The sequence below is a fragment of the Schistocerca cancellata genome, chromosome 3 (assembly GCF_023864275.1).
Source record: "Schistocerca cancellata isolate TAMUIC-IGC-003103 chromosome 3, iqSchCanc2.1, whole genome shotgun sequence".
Taxonomy (NCBI): domain Eukaryota; kingdom Metazoa; phylum Arthropoda; class Insecta; order Orthoptera; family Acrididae; genus Schistocerca; species Schistocerca cancellata.
The window spans coordinates 918,724,902-918,750,774 of NC_064628.1; the positions used below are offsets into that span (position 1 = coordinate 918,724,902).

General features: G+C 42.7%; 1 protein-coding gene across 1 annotated transcript in view; it reads left to right on the forward strand.

The window, feature by feature from the left end:
* The window catches only part of LOC126176651 (arylsulfatase B-like), a 135,159-nt gene extending 112,535 nt beyond the window's left edge, over positions 1–22,624 (forward strand). The window contains exons 7-8 of the mRNA XM_049923809.1: positions 10,359–10,517; positions 22,128–22,624. Coding sequence (XP_049779766.1) covers positions 10,359–10,517; positions 22,128–22,624 — 656 coding nt within the window. The remainder of the gene's footprint in view (positions 1–10,358; positions 10,518–22,127) is intronic.
* The last annotated feature ends 3,249 nt before the right edge of the window (positions 22,625–25,873 follow it).

Sequence of the window (25,873 nt, forward strand, 5' to 3'; positions counted from 1 at the left end):
CTGGATGTAGTCCTGTGGAACGGCTTGCCATGCCATTTCCACCTGGCGCCTCAGTTGGACCAGCGTTCGTGCTGGACGTGCAGACCGCGTGAGACGACGCTTCATCCAGTCCCAAACATGCTCAATGGGGGACAGATCCGGAGATCTTGCTGGCCAGGGTAGTTGACTTACACCTTCTAGATCACGTTGGGTGGCACGGGATACATGCGGACGTGCATTGTCCTGTTGGAACAGCAAGTTCCCTTGCCGGTCTGGTAGAACGATGGGTTCGATGACGGTTTGGATGTACCGTGCACTATTCAGTGTCCCCTCGACGATCACCAGTGGTGTATGGCCAGTGTAGGAGATCGCTCCCCACACCATGATGCCGCGTGTTGGCCCTGTGTGCCTCGGTCGTATGCAGTCCTGATTGTGGCGCTCACCTGCACGGCGCCAAACACGCATACGACCATCATTGGCACCAAGGCAGAAGCGACTCTCATCGCTGAAGACGACACGTCTCCATTCGTCCCTCCATTCACGCCTGTCGCGACACCACTGGAGGCGGGCTGCACGATGTTGGGGCGTGAGCGGAAGACGGCCTAACGGTGTGCGGGACCGTAGCCCAGCTTCATGGAGACCGTTGCGAATGGTCCTCGCCGATACCCCAGGAGCAACAGTGTCCCTAATTTGCTGGGAAGTGGCGGTGCGGTCCCCTACGGCACTGCGTAGGATCCTACGGTCTTGGCGTGCATCCGTGCGTCGCTGTGGTCCGGTCCCAGGTCGACGGGCACGTGCACCTTCCGCCGACCACTGGCGACAACATCGATGTACTGTGGAGACCTCACGCCCCACGTGTTGAGCAATTCGGCGGTACGTCCACCCGGCCTCCCGCATGCCCACTATACGCCCTCGCTCAAAGTCCGTCAACTGCACATACGGTTCACGTCCACGCTGTTGCGGCATGCTACCAGTGTTAAAGACTGCGATGGAGCTCCGTATGCCACGGCAAACTGGCTGACACTGACGGCGGCGGTGCACAAATGCTGCGCAGCTAGAGCCATTCGACGGCCAACACCGCGGTTCCTGGTGTGTCCGCTGTGCCGTGCGTGTGATCATTGCTTGTACAGCCCTCTCGCAGTGTCCGGAGCAAGTATGGTGGGTCTGACACACCGGTGTCAATGTGTTCTTTTTTCCATTTCCAGTAGTGTATTTTGGCCCATCACTGTACAGGCGCAGTTTCAAGAATAGGGGCGGACGACTTCATCCCTGTATTACACACTTTCTAATCCGAACACGTCGTTCTTAGTCTTCCACTCTTAATGTTCCCTCTTGCCTCTTGTACATATTGCATTCCCTCACGACTCTTGTACATATTGTGTGTTACCCGGGTTTCCCATAGTTTACCACTAGTTTCCTCAGAGTTTCGAACATCTTACACCATTCCACGATGTCGAAAACTTTTTACAAGCCGGCCGTTGTGGCCGAGCGGTTCTAGGCTCTTTAGTCCGGAACCGCGCTGCTGCTACGGTCGCAAGTTCGAATCCTGCCTCGGGCATGGATGTGTGTGCTGTCTTTAGGTTAGTTAGGTTTAAGTAGTTCTAAGTCTAGGGGACTGATGACCTCAGATGTTAAGTCCCATAGTGCTCAGAGCCATTTGCACCATTTGCACTTTTACAGGTCGACAAATCCTATGAAGGTGTCTTGAGTTTTCTTTAGTCTTTGTTCCATTATCAGTCGCAACGTCAGATTTGCCCCCCCGTTGCCTTCACCTTTCCTAAAGCCAAACTGATCGTCGTCCAACACACCTGAATTTTCTTTTGCATTCATCTGTATACTATTCGTGTCAGCAACTGGGATGTATGAGCTGTTAAGCTGACTGTGCGGCAATTCTCGCACTTTTCGGCTCTTGAAATATCCGGAATTGTGTAAATGTTTTTCGGAAGTTAGATAGTATATCGCCAGACTCACATAATCTACACACCGTCGTCAATACTGGTAATGTTGCCACTTCCCCCAGTGATTTTAGAAGTTCTAATGGAATGTTAACTGTTCCTTCTGCCTTATTCGATATAAGTCTTCGTATATTAGAAAACTGTTTTTCGAGTGTGATTGTAGTGGCCTGAATGGGACTGACAAATAACGGGTTGTAAAGCTCCTGACTGTCTTTCCTTCTCGGTATATTCTTGATTGAGACTCTAAAGTATGAGAACTTTATATTGGGAATAGGCTTATTTACCAAATAAAACTGATGATGTGCCTAAGACGTGTGTCTTATACTTTTCACGTATTAAATTTTTCATTTGATCTTAGGTTGTGACAGGCTTCCTGTTCCAAAATATTTTATTTCAAGCACACATAACCCCCCTCCGCCCCCACCTGGCTGAAAGTGAGATCTAGATATTAGAGATAAGATAATGCCTGAGAAAATCAACTATATCTTTGTATATTCACTGTTTACGCTAGACACTTTCCATTTTTTTTTTTTTTTTGTGAGTGTTACACCAGCTGATCTGGTATTCCTTCTTTTTTCTTATTTGAAGCACACTATTTGAAGGCCGTATCATTACTGTAACTTGTGCCTCATGTTGAATAATAATTCAGTTTAAATCATCTCCTCTTCATTTTAGAAGCATAGCTAGGAACCCTGTATTCCTCTACTAAAGAAGTTTGTTTTGGTTAATTATTGGGCTGGAAATTAGTTGTAAGCTGTCCGTTGACGCAACACTCTCATACACTGAGCTGACAAAACTCATGGGATACCGATATGCACATATACAGATGGCGGTAGTATACCGAAAACAAGGTAGAAAAGGATAGTGCATTGGCGCAGTTGCCATTTGAGATTATGGTCGGACGACGGGAATTAAGCGACTCTGAAGGCGGAATGGTAATTGTAGAAAGGCACATGCCACATTACACTTTGGAAATCGTTAACGACATTCGCCTTGTCAAGAGTGTGTCGGGAATAATAAACTGCGGGCGTTACCTCTCACCGTACCTCTCACCGCAGAGAACCTAGTGGACGACAGCATTCACTTAACGATCGAGAGCAGTTGCGTCTGCGTAGAGTTGTCAGTGCTGACAGACAAGCAACACTGCGCGAAATAACCGCAGAAATCAGCACGGGACGTACGACGAACGTATCCGTTAGGACTATGCTGCGAAATTTCTCGTTATCGGGATCTGGTAATAGACAACCGACGCTAGTACCTCTGCTGACACCACGACACGCCTATAGCGGTTCCCCTGGGCTCGCGACCGTATCTCTATTACCCTAGACACCTGGAAAAGCTATGACTTGGTCCGATGAGTTGAGTTTCAAGGAGATGACGGTAGGGTTCGAGTTTGGCGCAGACCCCACGGAGCGATGGATTCCAGTTGTCAACGGGTCACTGTGCAAGTTGGTGTTGGCTCCACAATGGTGTGGCCTGTGTTTACGTGGGATGGACTTCATCCTGTGGTCCAAACGAACCGGTTGTTGACAGAAAATTATGTGTCGCTACTTCGAAACCATTTTCAGCCATTTCATCGACTTCAAATTCCCAAACAACGGTCGCGTCACTGGGACACGGTTGTTCATGATTGGTTTTCAAGAACATTGCTGGCAGTTCAAGCGAGTGACTTCGTCACCAATATCGCCAGACATATGTCACTTCGAATATTTACGGGACGTAATCTAGAGGTCTGTTCGTGGACAATATCCTGCACTGGCCAGACTTCCGCAGTAATAGAGAGCTATAGAGACACCATGGCACAGTAAGTTCCGCAGAGGATTTTCAGCGACTTGTTGATTCCATGCCAAATTGAACTACAGCATTGCGCCGTGTAAAAGAAGACAGGGGATCTCAAATTGATTCCGTATTTCTAGATTTACGGAAAGCTTTTGACACAGTTCCTTACAAGCGACATCTAATCAAGCTGGGGGCCTATGGGGTGTCGTCTCAGTTGTGCGACTCGATCCGTGATTTCCTGTCAGGAAGGTCGCAGTTCGTAGTAAGAGACAGCAAATCATCGAGTAAAACTGAAGTGATATCAGGTGTTCCCCAGGGAAGCGTCCTGGGACCTCTGCTATATAAATGACCTGGGTGACAATCTGAGCAGTTCTCTTGGGTTGTTCGCAGATGATGCTGTAATTTACCGTCTAGTTAGGTCATCCGAAGACCAGTATCAGTTTCAAAGCGATTTAGAAAAGATTGCTGTATGGTGTGGCAGGTGGCAGTTGACGCTAAATAAGGAAAAGTGTGAGGTGATCCACATGAGTTCCGAAAGAAATCCGTTGGAATTCGATTGCTCGATAAATAGTACAATTCTCAAGGCTGTCAATTCAACTAAGTGCCTAGGTGTTAAAATTACGAACAACTTCAGTTGGAAAGACCACGTAGATAATATTGTGGGGAAGGTTGCGTTTCATTGGCAGGACACTTAGAAGATGCAACAAGTCCACTAAAGAGACAGCTTACACTACACTCGTTCGTCCTCTGTTAGAATATTGCTGCGCGGTGTGGCATCCTTACCAGGTGGGATTGACGGAGGACATCGAAAGGGTGCAAAAAAGGGCAGCTCGTTTTGTATTATCACGTAATAGGGGATATAGTGTGGCAGATATGATACTCGAGTTGCGATGGAAGTCATTAAAGCAAAGACGTTTTTCGTCGCGGCGAGATCTATTTACGAAATTTCAGTCACCAACTTTCTCTTCCAAATGCGAAAATATTTTGTTGAGCCCAACCTACATAGGTAGGAATGATCATCAGAATAAAATAAGAGAAATCAGAGCTCGAACAGAAAGGTTTAGGTGTGCGTTTTTCCCGCGCGCTGTTCGGGAGTGGAATGTTAGAGAGATAGTATGATTGTGGTTCGATGAACCCTCTGCCAAGTACTTAAATGTGAATTGCAGAGTAATCATGTAGATGTAGATTTGGAGGTATGTCACGACTTCTGTCATCTTAGTGTAAGGACGCAATCGTGTTTTCATTTCACTACTTGGAACTTTTAGCGCAGTCTGATTGCGATTACTACTGTAATGCAGAACTAGCTTTTTGCATTAGTGATTAGCGATAACACTGTTTGGCGTCACCAGTTTCGCTGCTTTCCAACGACGACTGCTTGGCCTGAAGTTACAAATCATTTTATGTCACAAGAAAAGCCTCCGAATATTTCCACTGTGTTGCTAGTTTCACGATTACATGTTTTCTTCCGTATTGGTAACATGATATATTGTTTCTCAGGGCAGCATTTTGCTGGTAGGAATAACTTTATAATAATTACCCATGCTGCAGGAAAGAGGACACATTACATTTTCTAACAATGCCTAAGCTCAACCAGTCTCTTGTTTTCAGTGAAGCAGTCATTCTTAAGTAAACATTGCTAACTTGCGACTAGTTGTACATGTAATCACAGATCATGGAAGCTTTTTCATTTACGTTCTATTACCAACATTTTTCGCTAAGAAAATTACTGATTTACCAACGCGGTACTGTTTCCACCTTAAGTCTCATAATTAATCACACGCATCTTTTCGAGATGTAAGTGAATTACTTAAACACATTTCTCCGACGGAGCACATTAAACTATTAATTGTGCTGTCTAACAAATTCTTCAAACTAATTTATACGTGAGGCGGCCCCGTGCGACCGCTCCATGCCGGAGAACAACAACAACTCTAGATGCACACATCAAGACTGCGCGTGACTACCTGTGCTGGGTCACAGTTGTCATCATGCAACAAGCCAATAGTCTCTCAGAGTAAAGGCGACCTCAGCTTCTAAAGTCCCAGAAGCCAGCGACAAGGAGTACAACAGCGATACGTTACAACAAAAATAGCCGCACTTCCTGCAGTATTCATGTATGTTAAAACTACTAGTGTATGAATACTTTTAAACTGACTCGTTGCAGAACGTTTCGATAAAAATAATTGTACCAACAATCTACCGTAACATGTGAATAACAACATGTGATTAACAACTAAAGGAAGAAGTACTGAGTGGGCTACATGAGGAAAGAAGTTTATGAAAGACCTATATTATTAGAAGGAACAGGTTAGTTGGATACGTCTGCAGCATGCTGGAATTTTTAAGATGACCGAAATGAGGTAGAGAGGAAAAAAGGAAAGGTAAATACTACAGTGTACAAAACAGTGAAACTAGACGACAGACAGTTAAAAACAAAACAAAAACTTTTGATATCTCCCGACTTTGCACTTTCTTTACTCATTTTCTCTTGGAATTCCTTTATTTCATTTATCGTCTTCCAGTAATTTAGTGTGGTTCACATTTCCGGCTGTGTTACATTTACTTCTGCCATATATCATTCCTTTTCACCCAGCTAATTCGTGTGTTTCTATTCTACGTGTTCCCTCTGACACTTTATTATCACTTGTATTTTATAATGATCCTTTGGTTCCCTCTTGCCGTACTAATCCCGGTTTAGTCCCAATTGGTCGTCCTAGTTACTGCTTTTTAAAAGAATCCTTTTACATGCAGAGATTTATTCCCTTTCTTTTCGAAAGCCTTCAGCTGTTTATATTAATCATAATCGATATAATGCTACAAAACATTCCTCAACTTGTCATGGTGACACATCCTACGAAAATTGGATTGATCGAGAGTGTTTTATTTTCATACATATTTCGGCATAGTTTTATGAGCATCCCTATCTTACAGCCACACTCTTCTTTTCCTGGTGGATCTTTAGGTGGCATCGTTTCTGAAACGTACTTATGGGTCTCGGTTCTGTTTTCCTAAATTTAGTTTCAGTGATCTGTGAATAGTGTGACGTGTTTTGTTACCATTACTCTTGTATTTTAATATCAAATTAGCGAGCGTATCGCATCAACGATATGACACATAGTACTTTTTATACAGCCGCTAATTATTCTCATGCTCTCACCCTGTTTGCTGTCAATCTTCTTTATGTGGTTGCTGTTTAACCAGACTGTAGGCGCAGTATTTGGCGACCGAGTACACAGGACTGAATGGTGATGTTCTGACGATCGTTGTGACAGTCCCTTCCCCCTAAGGGATACCTCAAAGTTTATGGATTATGTTGTTCCCGATGTTGACTTTTGCTGTGGTGTTTCCGAAATACATTTTAAAAGGTAGCGTTTGATCCGCTGTTATCGCTAAACAGTTTATGAAACCATTACAGCGAATTAAGTAATTGTTGAAGTATGCTTGGGGTCTTATATATGCTTGTTTATTGTTGAAGTGTAAGCACAACACTTCAGGTTTGTCCTGTATGGAATTAGTCTCCATATTACAAAGTCTCCCCAGCTCTCTAAGGTCTTCTCATAAGAGGTTCCTGCCTTCCTCTTTGAACATACTGTAACGTCCCCTGGCAAAACACATATTGTGTGTGGTAAAAAAGAAAAAAAATATTGAACTGGATACATGTAATTTTATTTCTGCGTGGACAATGATTGTGTGAACCTCATGTAATAAAGAAAAACCATTATGTGTCATGTTTTATACTTGTTTAGAATTGTGTACCGATTTTTTTAAGATAATATGTTTGTCGGCGAGTACTGAAACCGCCACAGATGATACTTATTAAATACCAAACAAAGATGAGAATATGTCAACCTATAAATAGTAGTGACCGAACATTAATGTCTCTGTCGTCTCCTCGGAATTACGTGGGTAGGAAGAGCCTGTGACGCTATATTGTACGCTTGTGTAGCATTATTTTGTCAAGATTGAGAGAAGGACGCCATTAGGTATTCATTTGTAAAAGTGTGTAAGAATTTAATCTGTCTAAATGTTTTGAATAGAGTTACTTAGTGAAAACTTGCATTATGATTTGTAATAAGCTCGCCTGATATTATGTCCCATCCTTTTAAGACATTTTCAGCTTTTTAAATATTAGTCGTGGTGCAGAGCTGCGCTACGAACGAACGAGCCGCCGCCGCGGCGCATTCAAACTGCATTAAATGAAACCTATCATACCGCAAAGAGGCGGGCAGGTAATAGAGAACTAAAATTATTTCTTTCAGCATTCGGGAATGCTGAGCAGAGCAGCAGATTTTATGATGTGTTTTACAGGTTGATGCGGGCTGCGGATGATATATTATTAACAGTGCAAAAACATAATTTACCTTCATGACATAAAAGAAATCCTGCTGTGCGTAGTTCTGGTCCGGAAAACATTATAGTATAAACTTGTTTTCCCTGATAATAATCGCGTTTTGTTTTCAAAGAATATTCTTAAGAATTTATTTCATTTACTAGCGATCCATCAAGAACATTAACACATGTAATTACACTATGTAAGCATGAGAGTTGTTGCCAGGGAGTAACTGATGAAATCAAAAGCAAATTCCTTTTAACAAATGGAAATTTTATTCACTTTAATAGTGCCTAAAGGCATTTTTTAAAATTAAACAGATTTAGAATTATAATCAGAAAGCACCCTCTAAATATCAAAGTTACAGGCAGGAAGAAACAAGTTTTGACTGAATGAGCTTTTGGGCAGAGAACCTTGCCGCTCCCTTTTGACACGGCTCTAGTTACGACAGCTAACAACAGCCTCTGAAAGACTACACTGCGGCAAATCTGCAACACACAAGATAACTTTAAAGTAAGAGTTTTAACAATTTACACAAGCACACAAACTAGGAGGGACGGAAATGGTACCAAACACAAACAATTAAAATATTAACCTTGCCACCGAAGGAGCAACTTGATTTTACCTTAAAATGGTGGGAACTTTATATACTAAAATGATCTTTTAAATAAAAGCCCATGAAATACAATCTTATATAAAATTCTACAAGGTTGGCCAAACAATAGTTAAGATGGTATACAGTACACAGATCATAGGCAATCATATCAAAGTTTCCAAAGATCAAAACATATTTCAGGTATTAGGCCGTTACACACCAAGCAATAAATACGTTAACACACCAAATCTGACAATCATGACAGAGGCAGTTACTAACATACGGTAGATTGATGGGGAGATTACCGAAAAACCCGAACCGCAGATTGCTCTAACCGCCCCTGCTCCACTAGGGAAAAACGGATCACCCAATTTATAAACAACCACCTTCGCGCGGGTGGTCAAACGGAGAAGAATGGTGGGACGACCACGAAGCAAAACGTCTGGTGACCTCACCACGAAAACAAGCAGAATTTAACAAGAGTTCATCAAACAACATATCACCAATAACTTCAAATAAACTGCGATTTCTGGAGAAGACCTGGCGCAGAACCCCCATATCGCTCTCCCGAACAGTCCGATGCCAGCCGCTTCAACAGACGCAGGAAGGCGCGCCGATCTCCCGTATCACCGGCCAGATTGATGTCGTGGGTTGACTCCTGTTGCTCTCGTGTCGACCACGAAGCCACTACCCATCGCTATACGCCGCGGCCCTCTGGACTCATGTGGCGACCTCACATGCGCCGACGCTCAAGACGGACAAATCATCGTGTGTCTCAGTGCGAGACCGACCAACCGATCGATCCGACCGCCAATGACCATTGCCTGAGCAAACTCGAGCAGACTGGCAGCCTAAAGGGCACACGCAGATGCAGGAACTAAACCCCGACCGGGCGACCACTCGCTGAGTTCTCTTACTGGCGGAGTGGAAAGACATTCATTTTGCCGCCTTGAAAGATTGATCCGAATGACAGACAGACACTAACTGCCTAACAAATGAGGACGAGAGACAGACTAGCAAACTGGGGACGAGAGACTGACCCAGACTGACCGACTGGCGAGCTCATACCGCCCCTTAAAAGCACGTGAACAGGCAACTTTTCCCCTTTCCCACCAGAGGGAGACACCAAAGCTGCGACTGCCACAGCGGCGCCACCGCCAGAAACGGAGGCGACTGCTTCACACTACGCGCTGCAGCACGCTCTTCAAGACAGCTATTTTTACCATGTCTCAATTCTCATATTCTCGTGTTAATCGTGGTACTTATTGGTGTTTTACTGTTAACAAAAGTCCACTGCAAAATTTTGATGTTGAACAAACATTGCGTACTGTAACCTCAGTATTGATAACTATTTAATTTTCAGTACCCTTTTCAATAATTATGAAATAAGGAGGATACGATGAATTTTATAGCGAGTTACAGTAACGAAACAATGTTCTTTTTATAGAAAGCGAGATACAGAAGAATAAGAACATAATATATTTTGTTTTGTTGAATTTTAATACATATAACAAAGCAGAGACAGCGGAAATACTTACAAATATCTGTCGCAGTCCATATTATTCAACAAAGATGTTATTCGGTCAGAGGCTGCCGTCCGCCCAACTGGCGTAAGGTGAGATTCTGGATGGTATGTGTGGAAAATACCTACAACCTGACGGTGAACGTTATAATTTAACATCTCTCCGCACAGCTATCCATAAGGCTTCTCTTGTTTTAGGTGCGAACGTCTCGAGTCTCCCAACGGACCTGGATGGTGTGGACATGTGGGGTGCCTTAGTGAGCGGTGACGAGTCGCCACGCACGGAGATCCTGCTCAACCGTAACGACGACGACGGCTACGCTGCAGTGAGGGTCGGCGACTGGAAACTCGTCAAGGGTGAGTTCCTCTAAAATGTCTGCAACGAGAAGGGAAAGGATTCACTGCAAGACAGATGTTGGAAATAGCAGCAGCATCACCGATTCATTCAAATTCTATATAGGTTTGTGCTGGACCGTCTTTCAACCATCATATATAACGTCGTTCATGAAACATATTTCAAGACTGTACCTTGCCATCATCATCAGGTAACACTAGTAGTATGAGTTAGTTTCCGCGCGGGATTAGCCGAGCGGTCTCAGGCGCTGCAGTCATGGACTGGGCGGCTGGTCCCGGCGGAGGTTCGAGTCCTCCCTCGGGCATGAGTGGTTGTGTTTGTCCTTAGGATAGTTTAGGTCAAGTAGTGTGTAAGTTTAGGGACTGATGACCTTAGCAGTTAAGTTCCATAAGATTTCACACATATTTGAACATTTTTTTTAGTTACTTTGCTGCATCGCTTTATTGAAAGACACAAGAGTCGAGCTAAGTGATACTAGGCCGACCGGTGGTTATGAATAAAAGCGAGAGAAAGCGGCTCTACCTACCATTACACGAGTTTGGAGATGACGTCTGTGCACCATAATCTCTCTTTGGTCTAATCCTGCGAAAGGGTGTAGTGCCATCACGTGGTAAATCCATTGACGACCTGCCTCCGTGTAGCTCTGCCTTAGTCATGATGACTAGCTTGCTACAAGCCCTTCCCGGTCAAGCTCTTAATCTGGTCTATTCACCGTAATGATGCGCGCCCTCCAGGTTATCGGCCGTCGACTTTTCCATGTCTCATTGTTCTTTCTATTGGCTGTTGCCTTCTGGCAGTATGACCAAAATATTTCAACTGATTTTGGTTGACAGGTGTCGATAGTCTTGATCTGATGCCGAGCTGCCTCAGGATCGATTCATTAGTTCCATTTGCTGTCCACTGTACTCCAAGTAACCTTCTATAGCACCACATTTCCATAGCATCAGTCCTTCGACAATCCGCTGTCTTCATCGTTCAAATTTCTGCTCTGTAGTTAGCGACAAAGAACATTTACAGTTTGGATGAGGATGAGCTTTCTCTGGACAATGAAGGAGGTGTCCTTTCACACGCGAGCATTTTTGCCGCAGTGTTTCTCGCAGTCGAAACTCTCCTATGGACCACAGGCTCGCAGTTTCAGTTACCAACGACGATAGATCCTAAGTACTAGAAGCGACTGATGTCGTAGGCAGAAAATTTGTGATGTCACGTCATTTGTCATTAGGGCGATCAACCATCATCTCTTTGGCCTGTTGATTGTTGATTTAAAGATCATATTCACTTCTCCTTTAGGCGAAACTTCGCATAACAGTTTCCAGTTGATGATCGTCTCTTGCAACTATCCGGGTGTCTTGTATAACAGTGCCATCATGGCAGTCTTCAAGAACATCGGTCATAACGGCTCGCTATATGTATTGAACAAGAGAGAAAAGGGAATGCTACCTTGTCTCACGCCTATGTTAGTAGAAAAGATATCTGAGAGGGCGTTATTGATTCTTTCTATCTCTGTGTCCGGAAAGTACAGTTGCTGGATCACGTATAGCAAGCGTCATGGCGCATCCGTCGCTATGAGGTTAGTCCAAAGGTTTCTTGTAATCCACGAAACGCATAATCAACTCGCTGTTACCAGAATGAAATTTTCTCTCTACAGAGTGTGCGCTGATATTAAATTTCTTGGTAGATTGAAACTGTGTGTCAGACCGACACCCGATCTCGGGACCTTTGCCTTTCGTGGGCAAGTGCTCTACGAACTGAGGTACCCTTGCACGACTCACGACTCGTTTTCACAGCTGTACTTCCACCAGTGCCTCGTCTCCTACCTTCCAAACTTCCGGTGGAAGTAGAGCTTTGAGGACGAGTCGTTAGTCGTGCTTGGGTTGTACAGTTGGTAGAGCACTTGCCGGCAAAAGGCAAAATTCCCGAGTTCGAGTTTCGGTCAGGAAGCAGTGAAAATTTCATTCTGGAAACATTCCGACTCTGTGGCTAAGCCATGTCTCTGAACCAACCTATCTTCCAGAAGTGCTAGTCTTGTAAGGTACGCAGGAGAGCTTCTGTGAGGTTTGGAAGATAGGAGAAGAGGAACTGGTGGAAGCAGAGCTGTCAAGACGGGTCATGCGTAGTTCTTGGGTAGAGTACCTGCCCCTGATAGGCAAAGATAACGAGTTCGAGTCTCGTTCCGGCACACAGTTTTAATCCGCCAGGAATTTTCAAGTGCGAGATAGTTTGGATGACATTGCAGAATAATACGATCGAGGAACTTCAGTCAAGCATAATTTTTAATTAGTCAGAATCTAACGAATAAAAATGTGTGGTGTTACACCTTTGGTGTGGTAATTTCGGACTTTCGCTGAATTTCGGCGCAAAGGCCCATATTACCCTCTAATGGGGTAATTTCGTGACTATCTTTTTAAAAAATACACATAATTAGAAACATGTTTTACATGTTTAGAAAACATTTTTTGGTAAATGGATACAAAATATTCTACAAATCTTCAGTAAACATTTGACACATATTTATAAAACCTTCACATACGTATTTACAAAATATTTGATTAATAAAGATAACCTACTCATACAGCAATGTTGTTGTTGTTGTTGTTGTGGTCTTCAGTCCTGAGACTGGTTTGATGCAGCTCTCCATGCTACTCTATCCTGTGCAAGCTTCTTCATCTCCCAGTATCTACTGCAACCTACATCCTTCTGAATCTGCTTAGTGTATTCATCTCTTGGTCTCCCTCTACGATTTTTACCCTCCACACTGCCCTCCAATGCTAAATTTGTGATCCCCTGATGCCTCAAAACAAGTCCTACCAACCGATCCCTTCTTCTAGTCAAGTTGTGCCACAAACTTCTCTTCTCCCCAATCCTATTCAATACCTCCTCATTAGTTACATGAATCTACCCACCTTATCTTCAGCATTCTTCTGTAGCACCACATTTCGAAAGCATCCATTCTCTTCTTGTCCAAACTAGTTATTGTCCATGTTTCACTTCCATACATGGCTACACTCCATACAAATACTTTCAGAAATGACTTCCTGACTCTTAAATCTATACTCGATGTTAACAAATTCCTCTTCTTGAGAAACGCTTTCCTTTCCAGTGCCAGTCTACATTTTATATCCTCTCTACTTCGACCATCATCGGTTATTTTACTCCCTAAATAGCAAAACTCCTTTACTACTTTAAGTGTCTCATTTCCTAATCTAATTCCCTCAGCATCACCCGACTTAATTTGACTACATTCCATTATCCTCGTTTTGCTTTTATTGATGTTCATCTTATATCCTCCTTTCAAGACACTGCCCATTCCGTTCAACTGCTCTTCCAAGTCCTTTGCTGTCTCTGACAGAATTACAATGTCATCGGCGAACCTCAAAGTTTTTACTTCTTCTCCATGAATTTTAATACCTACTCCGAATTTTTCTTTTGTTTCCTTTACTGCTTGCTCAATATACAGATTGAATAACATCGGGGAGAGGCTACAACCCTGTCTTACTCCTTTCCCAACCACTGCTTCCCTTTCATGCCCCTCGACTCTTATAACTGCCATCTGGTTTCTGTACAAACTGTAAATAGCCTTTCGCTCCCTGTATTTTACCCCTGCCACCTTCAGAATTTGAAAGAGAGTATTCCAGTTAACATTGTCAAAAGCTTTCTCTAAGTCTACAAATGCTAGAAACGTAGGTTTGCCTTCTCTTAATCTTTCTTCTAAGATAAGTCGTAAGGTCAGTATTGCCTCACGTGTTCCAACATTTCTGCGGAATCCAAACTGATCTTCCCCGAGGTCGGCTTCTACCAGTTTTTCCATTCGTCTGTAAAGAATTCGTGTTAGTATTTTGCAGCTGTGACTTATTAAACTGATAGTTCGGTAATTTTCACATCTGTCAACACCTGCTTTCTTTGGGATTGGAATTATTATATTCTTCTTGAAGTCTGAGGGTATTTCGCCTGTCTCATACATCGTGCTCACCAGATGGTAGAGTTTTGTCATTACTGGCTCTCCCGAGGCCATCAGTAGTTCAAATGGAATGTTGTCTACTCCCGGGGCCTTGTTTCGACTCAGGTCTTTCAGTGCTCTGTCAAACTCTTCACGCAGTATCTTATCCCCCATTTCGTCTTCATCTACATCCTCTTCCATTTCCATAATATTGTCCTCAAGTACATCGCCCTTGTATAAACCCTCAATATACTCCTTCCACCTTTCTGCCTTCCCTTCTTTGCTTAGAACTGGGTTGCCATCTGAGCTCTTGATATTCATACAAGTGGTTCTCTTCTCTCCAAAGGTCTCTTTAATTTTCCTGTAGGCAATATCTATCTTACCCCTAGTGAGACAAGGCTCTACATCCTTACATTTGTCCTCTAGCCATCCCTGATTAGCCATTTTGCACTTCCTGTCGATATCATTTTTGAGACGTTTGTATTCCTTTTTGCCTGCTTCATTTACAGCATTTTTATATTTTCTCCTTTCATCAATTAAATTCAATATTTCTTCTGTTACCCAAGGATTTCTATTAGCCCTCGTCTTTTTACCTACTTGATCCTCTGCTGCCTTCACTACTTCATCCCTCAGAGCTACCCATTCTTCTTCTACTGTATTTCTTTCCCCCATTCCTGTCAATTGTTCCCTTATGCTCTCCCTGAAACTCTCTACAACCTCTGGTTCTTTCAGTTTATCCAGGTCCCATCTCCTTAAATTCTCACCTTTTTGCAGTTTCTTCAGTTTCAATCTGCAGTTCATAACCAATAGATTATGGTCAGAATCCACATCTGCCCCAGGAAATGTCTTACAATTTAAAACCTGGTTCCTAAATCTCTGTCTTACCATTATATAATCTATCTGATACCTTTTAGTATCTCCAGGATTCTTCCAGGTATATAACCTTCCTTTATGATTCTTGAACCAAGTGTTGGCTATGATTAAGTTATGCTCTGTGCAAAATTCTACAAGGCGGCTTCCTCTTTCATAACAATAATCTATAATATGTTCCCCTTTTCTTCTCTTGGAGTCGGCAACACTCTTACAATTTGGCTTTTGTCTAGGGTAGATTCGTCTGTAATGGAAGAAAAAATAAACACAGATTTTGCTGCCTTGATATGGACTCAGAAACTTGACTTCCACTTCTTTTGCGCCCACGTCTGTTGCGATTCCAGCAAACTGTCTATTTCGCTGTTTCTCCCCAATCATGTGTAGATGATTCAATGATTCATAAGAACAAAAAGGACTTGCAATACGGCGGCTGAACTCCGTCGAATGGGGCCTAACAGCCAACAATGCCATACGAGCATTTCCATTTGCATAAGAACAAAAGGCTCCACTTCCAGAACTGCTTACTGTGCTCTGCTGTTTTCGTCTCCAGTGGATTTTGCATCATTATTCACAAACAATTCAGACACTGAGTCAGTATTACCTCTTTTAGTCATACAGATGCCTACTTTCCTGGGGCAACATCTGATTTTCACTTTCGTTGGACACTTGTGTTGTTTTTAATTCCATATCGAACATTCTGAAGCATACATTCAAAGCTCGATGACCAGGCTTCTAAATAATTGTTTTGAGGATTGTGTCCATGAGACAGTTTTTTGAGGACTTTCAAGGTCAAATGGAATTAATCCCATTGCACGGAATGCACTTCTTATATTGTATTCTTCAGTTGGTGATACTTTTCAAGCGTTTCCTTCAAAAGTGACGGGAGAGCATCTTTCGATATTAGTCCTAGGGAGCTCTTCTTCCAGTGCGTAGGTACTGCCCGCCAAGTAGCTTTTAAAGGTCTGAATTAACCTACATGTAATGACTGTAAAACATGACTAGTGTTTGATGGCAACAAAATAAGAGATTTCATTCTTCTCACAGTCATCGTTTTTTACCCGAAGCGATATGTGACTTGAAATGTTGCCTCCTATCATAACTTCCACCCCCTCCACTGACTTCAGGTAAGGCAGAGCAACAGTAACACACCAGTCTTGAAACGTAGACAGATCAAACTATCCGCTTTTACTGCGGTTATAGTAGGTTTTTTTGGGACCTCCTTCTTGCCAAGTGTCCCATAAATGCTCCGATGTGTAGACCACATAGGGAGGTAATAATTTTACGTCCCAAGTGGCAGCCATCATTACTACGAATCTACTCTTAGAAGAATCTAAGATCTTTTTAAGATGTTTTGTTCCCCTTCTAATTCTCACTTGCTTCCTCCCAGAATCGCCACACAGATTGGTCTCATCATAATTGATTATATTTTAGGTATCGGTATTTTTAATTTTTTCATCAACATTCTAGGAATACGATTTCATTGTCTCATAATGCACTACAGTACGTTGCCTTTTAAAGATCTCAGCCGGACGCTTAAATGGCAGTGTGACGCTGCAAGAAAGAACGCTACCACTTAATCCCGGGCATGTTACAAAGAAAACGTTTCTCCCTTCGTCTACATTTATCAAGATATCCTTTCACTATGTACCTAATATCATCAGAGGTAAATGGAAAATCCCAAGGTGCAGCCATTAAAATACTATGGACAAGTGTGTTCTCTTCAGTGTGTGGCTACTGTATGTGTGTGTGTGTGTGTGTGTGTGTGTGTGTGTGTCAGCTCGATGGAAATGGATGTTCAAGTCTGATTGGCATAGGTCGGCGTCTGTCGATCACGACAACTCCAACCGTTAAAACAAACTCCTCTCTTTGTTTGGTTGGTTTCAGGTACTATCTACTTTTAACAGATATCCGCGTATGTATGGAGCAGTACGCCAAAATGTATAAGTGGCCCTCGCTAATAACTAAAATAATTGAAGCAATGGTGTTCGAAGTATGTGTGTCTTCCATACAGCGACTGCACCACTCAGAACTGCAACAACTCCCTCTATCTGAAACAATAAACCAAATATCCTTCGCGTGTTCCCGACGGGCTTATAAGCTTACACGAAACTTGATAACAGTAGTTTTTATGCCCGATTTGCAAATGAGTGTTTTAACGTAGATAATATGATGTCTCGAATTATAAGTTCCACCAATCAAGCCGCTGCCACATTATTATAGCGTCGTTAATGCGTCGCTACGGTGCTAATTGAACAACTCCTGCACCGTAAATCCAGAGATAAGGTATTCGCTAAATAACGTACAGAAAGCGTCGTAATACAATGTTCAATTACTGTTCCCTGTTAATAATGTCACTCAATCACCTTCAGCTTCGGCGTTCTATCAAGAAAATAATTATTCACAGTTACACAATAATGTTCAGTTGAATGGTATAGACGACGCCAAGTATTAAAGTTATAACTGAGTTTATAAAACTTCTGAATTATCTAACCACTGTACTGGAAAGCACACAAATCTGTCATTCAAGGAAATGAAGCTAAGATTTACATCAGCAATTCTGACATTGACTACAGCTTCCGACAACACGGCGTACCTGTGAATTACCCATGATTGAGTGTGTATGTTTCCTACTCAAGTCTGTTTGTAGAGTTTATGTCGACGTCCGGTACATTTCTGGGTCCTTCAGTGTTCGTGCCAATCGCAGATCACGACGACTACGTCCCAGAATTGATTAAGTATCACACGAGTTACTTTTCCCTCGTGTATAATATCTGTTTCCTTATCTGGCTAAACGGTAAATGTTCTATCACCTTTCTTCAGAACTTTGACTAATACGTCAAGACGATGATTGAAAAACTTTAAAATTCCAGATCGGTCTGAAACAATCTAACATCGGTCAATAAGCAGGCTTCTATCGCGACGTCTACAAGAGAGCGAATTAAAATCTCCATTGAAGTTTCTCATTGTAATCGCAGCGAACTTACAGCTCGATGCGGCTACAACTTTTTCCTTGCATAAATGTTATCTCTGATCATTTATTCTCGCCTTGGTTTTAGCCTTGGTAAAACATATATTTTGTATTCCTTATTTAGAGTTTCATGCTTCGTAGATTAAGTCATCATCTGATAGTCTTTCATTTAGTTCTTTCCGTGGAATAAATTTTGTTAGTTCCCTAGTATCTCTGTTGGTCAAACTTTCAATATTATTAATATTTTGTTGCCAGTAGCTACCGTCAAGGTCAGGATGGCTAATTTTTATATCCTTCGCTGTCAAAAGGGATGTAATTAGGGGCTCTATATTTGGGGTGTTGTAAATGGTACTTAAGACAGCACTTCCAATCACTAGGGGATTTTTATTATAAACTTTATTTTCTAACGTTGAACGTGGTACATTAAATTTGATTGACGCCTTTCCGTACAATAGTTTTCCTAATCTTACAGCAGAAACAGCCTTTTCAGGATTTTTACGATCATAGTTGTGCCTCTGAAGAGCACCAAGCGTCTCTTTATAAGTATTGCCTGATATTACCCCAACGTGTGTAGTTACATATAAATAGTTTACTAGAGATCAGCGGAAATGAGATGTGGCGACAAGCTGTATTCACATTTCTTTCTTAACATTTAGTTAGTAAACTATAGGCAAATTAAGCTTACCAATTTTTTCTCTTTGTGTACAATGACGATAGTATTCACATAAAGATGACTAACAACAATTGTACACTGCACTGTACTCCACTACACACAACTGTTTCAACTTACAACTGCTACAATGTGTGTTCGTATTCGCTTGATAACATGTAACGCATAAACAGCAAATTGCGTGCGCGAAATAAAAGCCTGCTATCAGTGATACCAACGTAAGAACGGAAATATGCTGCTACAATCCGAAATAACCCCTGTGTCCGATATTTCCCCATCTCACGGTTCGTGAAAGTACGGTCTTCAGCCTCTCGTTCAAGACAGTGAGCCTGATTTTTCTCACACGGGAGATAAGGGCTATTGTTCGTTAGTTCGCACAATCGAATGGAGAAACTTTTTTGAACAATGGAGTGCGACTACTGTTCTGGCTAATTTTGAGACATCCATAACTTTCAACAGCCTATGCCCAGTGTCCACAGCCAAGTTACCAATGGTTTTAGGACATCAACAGTAATTCCTGGCCTGGTGCCCACTGATTCAGCAACCTTTTTCGTCAGGTTATGGTTCAGTACCTGTTGTGTTCTGCTACTTTAGCATTGGGTTTGAGTGCTCAGCGAACAGCTAGATGAAGGACTGACTCCATACTTCGGTGATGCCTTTTGCGCCTGTGGTGGATTTTCCTTGGATGTCTTACCTATATCTTGGATGAAAACTAACTCGCACAGTATTCCCCCTTGTCGTAATGTTCTGAGCTGTAGTTTTCCGTCGCATGTGCCTCCAGCTGTGCTTATTTTCTTCAAGTGTGTTTAATTACACTATCCGTTTTTTTTTTTTCATAAGTTGTTTTCGTTGTTCTTGATTCGTGACTCTTACTCGGGTGTTAAGCCAATTTTCAATAAAAGCGAAAGTTTCGTTAGCCTTTGAGTGTTGTCACTTCACCGTGGTTATATCTCTTGCTAACTGCATCTGTGATCCGTTTTCCTGTGCTCATCCAGGCTACGTTGTAATTTACCAAATCAGGTACTCCGCTGCTATTAATTATTTCTCAAAAAACAGTTTTTTCGACTTCGTTTTAGCCACTGGGCTACTCAGCCTAATTTTAAGGTAGGTCCTCATTAGACGAAGATCATATCTCCATTCGGCACTAGCTTTTGTTACGACAATGCAAAAAGCGGTTCTCTGGCTCTTGTCAACGAGGATGCAGTCATTTTGTTTCTTGTAATGTCCATTTGGGAAGTTCCATGCAAATGAATGGCGTTTGTGGTGTTTAAAACGGAAAAGTCGTTGTCGGTGGCAGTCTGCAACAGTCGATTCCCCCGTTCATTGCTTACTCCAAGACCATATTATACCTTGTCCCTCACAAGTAGTTGTTCATCAAAGTGGTCCCGACTTCCGCACTCAAATCTCCCAGTACGACCATGGTTGCCCTTGGTTTGGTGCCGCAATGATATCTTCTTCATTTACATAGATGTATTCAGTTTCTTGGTCATGTGCAAAGTTGATGGGTAGATATTCCTGGATAAGATGTAACTTATATGGTATTGTGTTGTGGGTGGAGGTTAACATTCTCTCGTTGATGAGTCAACATCTTGCAACATACGCTTGCTGACAAGAAACCCAAAACCATTTTGTCGTGTACCATCAGCTCCGGCAATGTACATGACGTGACCATCGATATCAAAATGCCTGCAGCCTTTCCCCGTGTTTCTGGTAAGCCACAGAAGTCAATTCGATGCTTCTTTAGTTCTCGTTCCACAGGGCGAATTTTTCCCGTCCGAAGTAAGCAACACACGTTCCATGTAGCTATTACATTACCTTTGCGACTATGGTCTGTCTTTGGTTGGTTGGTACAAGATTGATCGTACAAGACCTGATCAGCCCCCTCTGCACCTTTTACATCGTCTGCTCGAAATCTAAACCGGCGCCAACCGCTACTGGGGTTGGTCGGAATCATTTTTTTCACGTCTTCACTGTTCATGTTGCTTTCGTGGGATTCTAGTCAGGTGATTTCCCTTGCCTTCCTGATTATAATGATGTTGGTCATCTTGTGGATCTTCCGCCTTTAAGGGCAATTTCCCACCCTAAGGATAAGAGGGTTCCATATGCTTCTAACCGCTCATTCGCTCTCCGAGGAAGATGTTGTCATTTGATGGTAGGGGGACCTCCATAGTACACACTTCCAAACAACGAAAGAACCAATCCTGTCACTGGAACAATGAAGATTCTTACAATCCTTATCAGCTCTCTTGGTCATTTTGAAGCGGCGGTCATTTTCCGCTAGATGAATCTCATAGTATCTCATAAAATTTCTGTCCTATCTTTCTCATATTATACAAACTCGACTCCAGTACCTCGACATTGCTACTGTCCTGTCCATATGAGCTGCGTCCGCACCAAATCGGGCAGAAACTACATTCACAAAAACTGGAAATCTATACGTCCCATCATAGTTATCTGTCTGTATTTCCCTGCATCGGAGTACCTATCTTCCTTCACATTCAATCCATTCTGCAGCTTAATATACTAACTCCAGCATTTCCCTACAGATAAGCCTCAGTCCCCCACAGTCTAACACACTAGCTAGCTTCATGCTTATTTCACGCCTTTCTTCAGTAAAAACGTGGTTCGATCCTACACAATCCAGGGACGCGTATTGTTTCATCACGTTTGGTTCAACAACCTGATTTTATAAATTAACAGGTGCAGGGTTGCATTTTAAATTATCACAACCTATCATCAGATGGCATTAATGGTATTGTAATCTGTTGACTGTTGGCTGCAGTTCACTGACAGCACGTGTGGTGTCGAGGCGGACAAAAGACAACAGCATGGCAACAGTAGTAGACACGGGACAGTCTAAGGACTACACCACGAGAAATCTGGCGTCGACGAACGGAGAGATGGTAACAGCTGTACCAGAGCGGATGTCACAGGCAGAGAGTCACCACGGACCGGAGAGAACAGATTGTCGCAGCAGGGTAGAGATACGGAGCTCGCTTGTGCCGTTTACCACTGAGGCCATACCACACGTAGAAGTAACTTGGGCTGGGTAGCGACAGAGCCTACAGGGCCGCTTAGTGTCAATCTGTGGTGTTCGTTTATGGCTGCTATAAATGGCATGAGTTGCAAGTTAATACGCAACATTGATCTATGTCTGCTTTGTGCAGGAAAGCAATACAATACTGCCGACACCGGCTACCACGGGGCTAGTGGTACGGAAGACGGCTCGAGCACCCCAGCCTACGACACAGAGCAGGTGGCGGGCAGCCTCGCAGGGCTGGCCGTGTCCAGGCTGTCTGGAGCGGCCGCCCCCTCTGACGTCATGCTGCGGCTGAGGGCGGAGGCCACGGTGTCCTGCCCTGATCGGCCGCAGGCACCCGCCTGCGTGCCCGTGAGCGAGGACGACACGTGCGTCTTCAACGTGGCGCTGGACCCCTGCGAACAGGACGCGTCACCGGTCTCTCCGGAAGTGCTGACCATGCTGCTGGAGAGACTGGAAGCTCTGTCGGATCCGATGCTGCCCGTGCAAGACCAGTACACAGAGCCCGAGTTGGCAATGCCGTCTCGCTGGAACAACACGTGGGTGCCCTGGACGGACTGCGTCCAGGATCCGTCCTACATCGCCTGCAACGTCGACACTCCAGCTTCTGGTGCCGCTCCGTAACTGCAGCGTCACTTGCTTCAGTTTCCTGCATTTGTGTAGGGTGTTATTGCAGTTACGTTCCTTTCATTCGTAAATACTATGATGATTTATTTACATACTTCAACTATTTTTGAATGCCACAAAATAAAGTAAGATAATGCTAAATTCCTTTATTTATTTCAAAAAACTGTTTCAAACAACTTAATTATTTTCTACTGTCGGGAAATGTATTTCCAATTATGTTATTGTTCATAAATCTTGTTATTGACGTAGTTGCCTGTTGGCTATCACCTTGCAATCTTCATTCGAAGTCTGTTTCTCTCATTTCGCCAGTACGAACGGCTGAAATTGTCAAAGACTGATCCTTCGTTTCTGGTGGCTTCCAGGGCAATGGAAGATCGTCATTGACAGTGCAAGTCACTTGTGCTGCTAAACACCAGGAATGCCAAGAAACAAAGGTGGGCCGAAAGCTAATGAGAGGAAAACCAAAAGACAATAGTTCAACTATTGGCCACGAGGGTCACAACAGTTTCTCATTATTGTCAGCCAAGTTCTATTTTCTTTTTTTTTGGATTATTAACACTCCTGCCACATATCCTTTTCCTACCACAAACCATTGACGCTCATCTTCTCTACACACACACACACACATACACACACACACACACACACACACACACACACACAAACAAACTACCTTGCAACTATGGAACCTGGACAAAGCCAAGAACTTTTTATCGAAAGATTCTTTATCCATAGGCACGGCTCTATGCTCTATCCCAACATCACGTGATCCTTTCCTGTTAAACAATCAAAGATTTCGAAATACTTCTATGCCTGTGTCGACAAATCAAAAAAATATGCACAAACAGAGACTGATGCATATATCTGAAGCTTCAAATCGAACGAACATCTTTAGAACGTAATGCAGTATGACAACGTAATTCCGAATAGCTTCCTCTACAAGGCATCAAAACACGTATAGACGTATTTCGGCAACACTTTTTTAATAGTTACAAATCTTCGCAAACACCACATATATAACGCTGACGTATATACAGATCTTACTTACACAAGAATAAATTTGTTATAGAGTAATGACGTCAACGATTAATTTTCGTTTAATCTTACTACGTCACGTATGCCTGGATGTCACCCACTTAATACAACACATTTGTATGCGAATATTACAGAACACATAATAATTATACAAGTATGACGGAGCAAAGTTATTTACACACTGAGAAGTGTGTCTTTTTAGATATGATGTCTCGCGGTTTACTTTTTGAAATCTTTCTTTCGACTGCAAATAAATAATTAAGAAACATGAACATTTAACACTTTTTCTGACTAGAAATGCGCCGTAAGAAACCTCAACGTGCAGGTACCACAGAAAAAAGTCAGCCAAATTGGGTAGAATGAATGGCGTAGATGGTTGCGGTGTATCAGAGTAATTAAATAAGCAAAGGGATATCGTAGCTTGTCTAATATACCTTTCTTTTAAAGTTTGTGCTACGTCACCAATAATGTCATTATGTCTACCTATGAGTAAGCTACACTGCAAGAGGGGTAATATACGATAAACAGTGTTAATGTAACTTGAAACTTCCTGGCAGATTAAAACTGTGTGCCCGACCGAGACTCGAACTCGGGACCTTTGCCTTTCGCGGGCAAGTGCTCTACCAACTGAGCTACCGAAGCACGACTCACGCTCGGTACTCACAGCCTTACTTCTGCCAGTACCTCGTCTCCTACCTTCCAAACTTTACAGAAGCTCTCCTGCGAACCATGCAGAACTAGCACTCCTGAAAGAAAGGATATTGCGGAGACATGGCTTAGCCACAGCCTCAGTTGGTAGAGCACTTGCCCGCGAAAGGCAAAGGTCCCGAGTTCGAGTCTCGGTCGGGCACACAGTTTTAATCTGCCAGGAAGTTTCATATCAGCGCACACTCCGCTGCAGAGTGAAAATCTCATTCCAGTGTTAATGTCCTAAAACTTGCACCACAAATATTGCAGAAATGGAAAATGTTTTTCATGTCTGATTTTCACAGAATTTATTAGTAGTCAGTGGCACGTATTGTTAACCAATAAATAGATTGCAATAATAGTTAGGAATTGTAGTTTTCGTGCAAACACAGATTTTTCCAAATTAGAATGTCAGTGATGACTTCTAGTGATACTCATTTAAGGGTACCATATTGTGCAACGTTTCCGCAACGATACTTGTTTTGCCATTTAGTCTTCTGTAACAGGAAGCGGGAAGTCAAGGGGGTGGGGTGGGGAGGTACAACTGATTTAGCGTTAGGAGACCTTTAATTCTCATATACATTTATTTAAAAACCAAAGACACTACACAAATTAATAAAATTTGTGTATGTAATAGTCTCTGATATCATTCATTAAGAAAACATACAAATAATTTTTGAAAAGACAGCAGTAAACACATCTCTATTAAACTATAGACTTGCAGCCATCAGGCTCCTTAATATATACCAATGTAAAATTAAAAAAAAATGTTCCAACTATTGGGTATAAACTGGTATTTCCTTAAAGGTCGCGAGATGGCAATAAGAAAATTTACACAAATTCCTTCCTGAAACGACCTGGCGCCTTTGTATAATCAAACGTACTAACGGTGTAAACCATGACACAGGAACAGATTCCCTATGCTAGAGCCACCCACTCTGTACGTCCATTCAGTGATATGAATAAGAGAACTACATAAAAGGCAGAATAGCATTAAATTATTTCTTGATGCAATAATTTACTAACATCCGTATGTATTGTAGAAATTTATTTTAAGAACTTCTTATGTGCTACCAGTTTCGGCGTTACACTGATGCCATCTTCAGGCCCCTCACGTCATAGTCGTAAAAACGCTATACATGGAAGCAGCCACATAACTGGATCCGTGAATCAAATCGTTATGGAACAGCTCTTGGTGACAAGGCGACACAGACTTAGAGGTAATGGAATAATGAACTTATTTGATGTGAATACTGTCTTCGAGAAGTGTTTCGGGTACAGATACACCCTGTCTACACAGACAGATTGCGCAAAATCCATCTGCATATTCCTTTACCGGTATTAAGATGATTCTTTGTCAATATGCGAACCACGTGATGTCCAACTGCCATTCTCATAGTTGTAATAAATCTGGATTCTTCATAATTGTTAAACATTTAACTGAAATGAAAGTCGCTAGCCAATCGAAAGTTCCTCTGGATGAAATTGAGATCACGCCCAAAACCAGCAATCGGTTTCACAATC